This window comes from Misgurnus anguillicaudatus, chromosome 5, assembly GCF_027580225.2.
Source record: "Misgurnus anguillicaudatus chromosome 5, ASM2758022v2, whole genome shotgun sequence".
In the NCBI taxonomy this organism is placed as follows: Eukaryota; Metazoa; Chordata; class Actinopteri; order Cypriniformes; family Cobitidae; genus Misgurnus; species Misgurnus anguillicaudatus.
The window spans coordinates 23,210,232-23,216,936 of NC_073341.2; the positions used below are offsets into that span (position 1 = coordinate 23,210,232).

The 6,705-nt window shown below is 35.8% G+C and overlaps 1 protein-coding gene across 1 annotated transcript; it reads left to right on the top strand.

Moving 5' to 3' along the window:
• Nucleotides 1-1,553: 1,553 nt before the first annotated feature.
• On the top strand, nt 1,554-5,896 carry LOC129414608 (macrophage-expressed gene 1 protein-like). Its single transcript, XM_073867355.1, has 2 exons — nt 1,554-2,021; nt 3,500-5,896. Exons 1-2 carry the CDS (start codon nt 1,572-1,574, stop codon nt 5,030-5,032), a joined length of 1,983 nt encoding a protein of 660 aa, XP_073723456.1. The 5' UTR covers nt 1,554-1,571; the 3' UTR covers nt 5,033-5,896.
• Nucleotides 5,897-6,705: the final 809 nt, after the last annotated feature.

Consider the following 6,705-nt stretch of genomic DNA (forward strand, 5'->3'; position numbering starts at 1 on the left):
GAAGATATTTTGAGAAATTATGGTAAACACACAGCAGACCATTGACTTCCATAGTAGGAAAAAAATATTTTGGAAGTATTGGGATAAATGACTAAGAAAATATTTTGATAAATGATGGTAAGCACACAGTTCAGTTGACGCTACCCAGTAAATTCCATCATATTTTTTAATTCCTACTATGGACGTCTATGGTCACTTACTGCTGTGTTTTTACCATCATTTCTCAAAATATCTTCTTTTGTGTTCATCAGAAAAAATTAATTCATACAGGTTTAGAACAACATGAGGATGAGTAAATGATGACAGAATTTTCATTTTAAAGTGAACTATCCCTTTAACTTTGTGTAAACACAGCTTATACATTGAAAACGGTATCACATAAAATTTTAGTGGTTTTTAAACCTTGACTCTTTAAAACCTCTGTATACCTTGAAACCGGTAACCGGCCTATGCCTAATTGACAGGCACTCTTTTATATCAATGACATTAATTAGGCATCGTTTAAAGGCAGAGATCTGAAACTGCTCAGCTGCGCACAAGATTTAGATCATTTGCGATTTATAGATCTCACATCTGAAAGAAAGGGGTATGCGTGGTTTCTGTGAATACATTCGTTCTATGAATCACACATTCTTGAAAAATTATTGTGAGATCAAATGTTGGATGGTTTCTTAGCAGCCATTTATAAATGAGGCCCCTTATCCAACTGAACACATGGTACAACTCCTTATCCAGTCCCTGGTAATTTTTAGACTGGACTACTGCAATGCTCTGCTAACTAGTTTTCCTGCACAGGCAATCAAACCACTCTAAATGATTCAAAAGTGACTGGTTTTATCGAAGGCCAAAAAATCCTGCAACTGGAATCAGTGCTTTAAGAACCACACAGACGTATTCAAGACCTGGGTTTCAGCTGTCGCATTCCTTGTGTCAAGCCACTCTTGAACAACAGACAGCGTCAGAATCATCTCGCTTCTGAACTGTTGCTGAGTGTTCAAAGTTATGTTATATAATGAAAGTAAATTTTAGATTTAATTTTCCAACAGGACTTGGCACCTGCACACACTGCCAAAGTTACCTGGTTTAAGGACCATGGTATCACTGTTCTTAATTGGTCACCAAACTTGCCTGACCTTAACCTTTCTAAGGGTGTAGTACAATAATGGTAGGTCCCACAAACAGACTTTAATTGTTCATTTGTAGCAGAGATGTGTGTGTTGATTGGCCATGATTAATCTAACAAGTACTTTCTGAATAATAGAGCCAAACCGAAAAGTGTCAGGGTGTGTCCCGCCCTCCCATACTTATGTACCAAAATAATCTATAGGATGTTTGTTATTTATAGTAATAGTTCTTACATAAGCTTTTATGTAAAAGTGAAATTGAAAATAATCTTTTGTTATGTTATATGCTGATCCACATCATCCATTATAAAACAATTGTTCAAAAATGTACTAGCCTATCAATAAAACTGGCTATACTGCTTTAATGAAGTCCACACCCGTTGGGACTGCAATAAATACCAAATGCCATCATAAAGAGAAAGGCATTATCAAGCACACTTGAAAATCATGGAATTTAGAACAATCTATCTGCTGATGATCTGCTGTTTCATTCATGTCTGTGATCTTAATCCACACAACCGTCCCAGTAATGGACTCAGTGATTGTAGCAAAAATTCAGCTTTAACAGCACTGGAGGTTCTACCAGGTGGTGGTTGGGATAACCTGCGTAACATAGACATGGGACGAGTGATGAACCTGAGCTATTCCCAGTGCCAGACCACTGAAGATGGTGTTTATCTCATTCCTGATGAAGTCTTCGTCATTCCACAGAAAGACAGCGAAGTGGTAGAAAACTCTGAGATCATCATGTCATGGCTGGAGGAGAAAAGCTCAACTTCAAGCTCCATCAATGCAGATGCATCTTTTTTCTCTATGATCAATGGAAAATTCTCAAAAGAAAACCAGCGTATGAAAACCCACCAAGTGAAAGAGAATTCGGTAACAGCTCGAGTTCAAGTAAGTGAAAATAACTGTACAATGAAATATTAATGTTCACTTTTGTTGCTGTTGCTTTAAGCCCATAATTTTTTATTACTTTTTATTGATCATGAAATGTCTGCATAAAAACAAACATTTTATATTGTTTAATAATATTGTAGCACTATTTTACTATGAATTTATTATACTTAAATTAACCTTTAATTATAACAGTGATTTTTCAGCATGCATCACTTTAACAACTTATCTTATATTTTTATGTAGAGTTAATACAGGTAAATGCCCAGCCCAGGAATTCATACATATTTTACGAGTTTGCTATTTTGTATGAATTTGTATGAAGTTAATCATGCAAAAACATACAATTATTGCAAATAAACAATAACAGAAGAGATTTTTTTAATTTCATTTTTTTTTTTTTTTGATTGGCTGTCCTCTGTACCTTTGTTATTGTTAGGGTTGTGGTGTAGCAACATAATCTCACAGAAATTTTTTATATTTTACAAGGTGACCAATGTGACTTTTTATGACTTTGTACAATTGTATTCTTACTGTTCAAACTGCTTTTGCCCAAGTGATGTTAGGTTTAGTGGCGGGGCTTCATTATTGCCTTTTTGTACTTATCATACAAATCAAATCAGCCACCTCATAAAATAGTTTCTAGATGTAGACACAATTATTCCCTTAAATTTACAATGATTTTTAAAAATGTATGCCCTGGTTCACTGAGCTTAGATTAAGGCAGGGTCTTCATAAATTTGCCTTATAAAGTACCCATATCACGAAATTATGTACCTATAGGCACGTATGGACCGTGACATATCACGTTTTGCAGCGTTTGAGCGTGAACATGTCACGCTTTTCTGTTTGTGTCACTGTCACATATTGGTTACTCAACTTTTTTGTCCTAATTTCTTACCATTGTTGCTTCGGTTTAGGGTTAGATTTACATAAAATGACATCCCTACCCAAACCCAACTCTAACCCCAACGTCAGGCGACATTTGGTTAAAGTTTAGAAAATATAAAAGTCTCTCTTAAAATTTATCTTTTTTTATAAACCAATACTTAAAGTGACATACTAACGCAAGCACCAAATCTAACCCTAAACCGAAGCAACAATGGTTTGAAAATAGGACAAAAACGTTGAGTAACCAATATGTGACAGTGACACAAACAGAAAAGCAAGTTCACGCTCAAACGTGGCGAAACGTGACATTGTCACGTTGGTCCATACGTGCCTATAGGTACATAATTTCGTGATATAGGGTTGCACTGCAAGTTGTTTTCAGTCAAAATAGCACAATGGATTTTAGTCTGGGACTGGCCTTAAATTCCCACTGTGAGGAAAATCAAGTTTTTATTGTTGTTTATGTGTCTGTGGTGTATATAAGCCATGTGTAAATTTTCTCCCTGGGAGAAACGGGCCTTAACTGTCTATTTTCATGTTTCATTTTTTTTTCTCTTTTATAATTTCTTTTTTTTTTGTATTTTCAGGTACATAATCATCTGTACATAGTGAAGGCATATCCGAATTTCGCCTTGGACTCTCGCTTTGCTCAACAGGCCATGGAAATCGCAGACGCTATTGAGAACAATCAAACACACCTAGCAACTTACCTGTCAGAGAAACTGATTCTTGACTATGGTACTCATGTTATCACAAGTGTTGATGCCGGTGCCACTTTAATGCAGGAGGACTATCTGAAAAAGTATTTTGTCTCTAGCAGTCAATCAGACATGTCTTCTGTCGCAGCATCAGCAGGCTTTAACTTTTTTAGCAAAGTAAAATTTGATACTGTTGGCAATAATAATCCCAGCAACAGTTATCAGAGTAGCATCACTTATTCTTTAATTCAGAGTCATGGAGGGGCTTTATTTTACCCAGGCATCACTCTACAGAAGTGGCAGGAGAGCACGCTCAATAATCTGGTAGCTATCGATCGCTCTGGACTGCCACTGCACTATTTTCTCAATCAATTAACATTTCCAGACCTTCCAGAACCAATAGTTACTGAACTAGCTTTGTTAGTCTATAAGGCTGCAGATAATTACTACCAAGTAAACACAATTCCAGGATGTTTGGATACAAATTCCAAAAATTTTGACTTCCAGGCAAATGTTGATGATGCTTCTTGTGAGGGTCCAGTTACTAATCTTAGCTTTGGTGGTGTTTACCAAACATGCACTCCATTGACAACTGATGGAAATATCATCTGTGATGAGTTAGCGCAGAAGAATCCAGCAACTGGTAATTTTTCATGTCCTAAGTTGTACACTGCCACCCTATTACGCTCTGAGACAATAGAAAATGTGTATTATCGTGTTGAGTGCAGCACAAAATGTACTTCATGTGGGTTTCTTTGGCTGTCTACTTGTTGTAATCAGATATGTGGTGATACTTATTTTGTCCGTCGTGCAATAATATACACCTACTGGTGTTCCACAACTCAGAATTCTCCAAATTACTCCGGATATCTTTTTGGAGGTCTTTATGGACCATCTTTGCAAAACCCTATAACAAAAGCCAGCAGCTGTCCTGCAAATTTCTTTGCTCAAAAACTATTGTCTAATGGCATGATGGTTTGTTTGAGCAAAGATTATACAACAGGAACCAAATTCTCAGTTCCTTTCGGTGGTTTCTTTAGCTGTCAGTCTGGCAATCCTCTTGCACAAAATCAGTCTCTCTGTCCACCTCAGTTCAGCCAACAATTAGCCACCATTAGTGATGGTTGTGAGATATTGTACTGCGTCCAGTCACCCATGTTCACTGGTGGTGATTTAAAGCCTGTTCGCCTTCCACCTTTTACAAATCCACCACAGATCAGCAATGTTACAAACACTGTAGCTGTAATGACTGAAGGCGATCGGTCCTGGGTGAGAGTTAAAGGAACTAGGAAATGGCGACTGGCAAAACCAGAAGAAATTCAAAAGGTATTAATGCTCGACACATCTGGAGGAGAGAAGGCTGGTCTAGCCTTTAATGCAATGCTTTTAGTTGTTTTTGTAGTCAGTGCATTTATTTTGTGAGAAGTAGATTTTCTGGCTGTAGAAAGCAAAGGAGAATGCTTCATTGTGAGGGGAAAAAAGATAACAGAACAAATGAAATCATTTGTAACATGGTGATGGGTAAAGGGGTGTCAGTTGAGAAAAAATATCAACATTGGTTTACAATTACTTAAATTTAAATTACACTTTCTATCATGATTCCATTTAATTAAATTCATCAAGTCTAAAATAACACTAGTTAGTAAAATTAAGGGACTTCAGCTCAGGTGCCTGTCCATACTATATGGGCACATACATACGCCGCTTTTTTATAAAATAATTATAGTTTTATGTAAATATATAATTGTGTTATATAACAATATCTATGGGGCAGTTTCCCGGACAGGGTTAGATTAATCCAGGTCTAGGTCTTAATTCTATAACTTAGTTTTATTAGGACATTCAAGTTTTACAAAAATTCAACACTGGTGTGCATCTTGAGAGAAAACAAATGGCACTAATATATACGTTAAAATATGTCAGTCCCAGACTAAACTGCACCTTTGAGCTACCTTCATTTAAAAAAAGCTAAACCCTGACTGTGAAACCACCCCTACATACTTAGTTGAAACTATGGTACTTGGACACAATTCTAAAATCCATTGTTGGTTACACTTTAAGGCGTCACTGTTACATAGTAATAATCATCAACAACATGTATTTACTGTACGGTTGGGGTTAGGATTAAGATTAGTTGCATGTAATTATGCATAATTAACTTTTACCAAATTGTTTTATATTATCAGGATATATTTTGACTTTTGTCTGCAGAATACACTTGAGGGCATGTTTTTTCCACAGTTTACATCTAATTACCTTTTTCAATCAATAAAGTTCAGATTTTTTCAGCAAGTGGATGTATTATCTTTATTTATAACAATATTACAATTTACAACTTTCTGGCTTTTGCAAGCTTATGGCATTTTTTACTTTGAAGTGAGACGATTTGGCCTTTGGTTTTCTTTGATCCTCTGATGAGCTGGAATCTACATTAGAGAGGTATGAAAAGCACAAACGCACCATTCGCCCATGTGTTAAAGAAACATTAAATCTGTTCCTTTAGTCTTATATGTTAGAGATCACCAGCTGCTGAAGTAGTCAGTAATGACCTTGGGCAATACCAAGGTCATCATTGAGTAATTTAATGGATTGTTCTGCCTGTTCTGTGTGATAAATATTATAACTACAAACAGGAAAGTAAGAATCTTGTGACTAAAAGGATAGGGCATTAGGGACAAAACAATAATGCGAATGCTCAATGCAAGAAAAACTGGGATGACACATTAAATATACATATATTCAAAAAATGAATCCAATTATTTATTAGAAATCCATTATTATTATATACCACTCTCGAAAATACTTGATTCTGAACATGGACACCTCCCACCTAAAACATGGACTGTTTACTTCTCACTTTAAAAATGGATATGTTAAAAACAACACAATAAGTGTTATTTTTCAGACAACACACAAAAAAAAGTGTTGTCCCAAACTTGACACATATTGTGTTAAATAGCATATGTCAACATTAATAAGCAGCCAACATCACCTCATTTTACTTTGGGCACAGCAAAAATGTCTAATAAACACATTAACAATAGTACAACTTAGAGAAAAGTGCCAGAATAAAGAATACCAAACGGTAAAATATT

What these genes read in the sequence shown, in the direction of transcription:
- LOC129414608 (XM_073867355.1), top strand. Translation starts at nt 1,572, where the DNA reads ATGGAATTTAGAACAATCTATCTGCTGATGATCTGCTGTTTCATTCAT. An exon ending in CGGTAACAGCTCGAGTTCAA is followed by an intron (nt 2,022 to 3,499) that starts GTAAGTGAAAAT and finishes TTGTATTTTCAG; the next exon opens with GTACATAATCATCTGTACAT.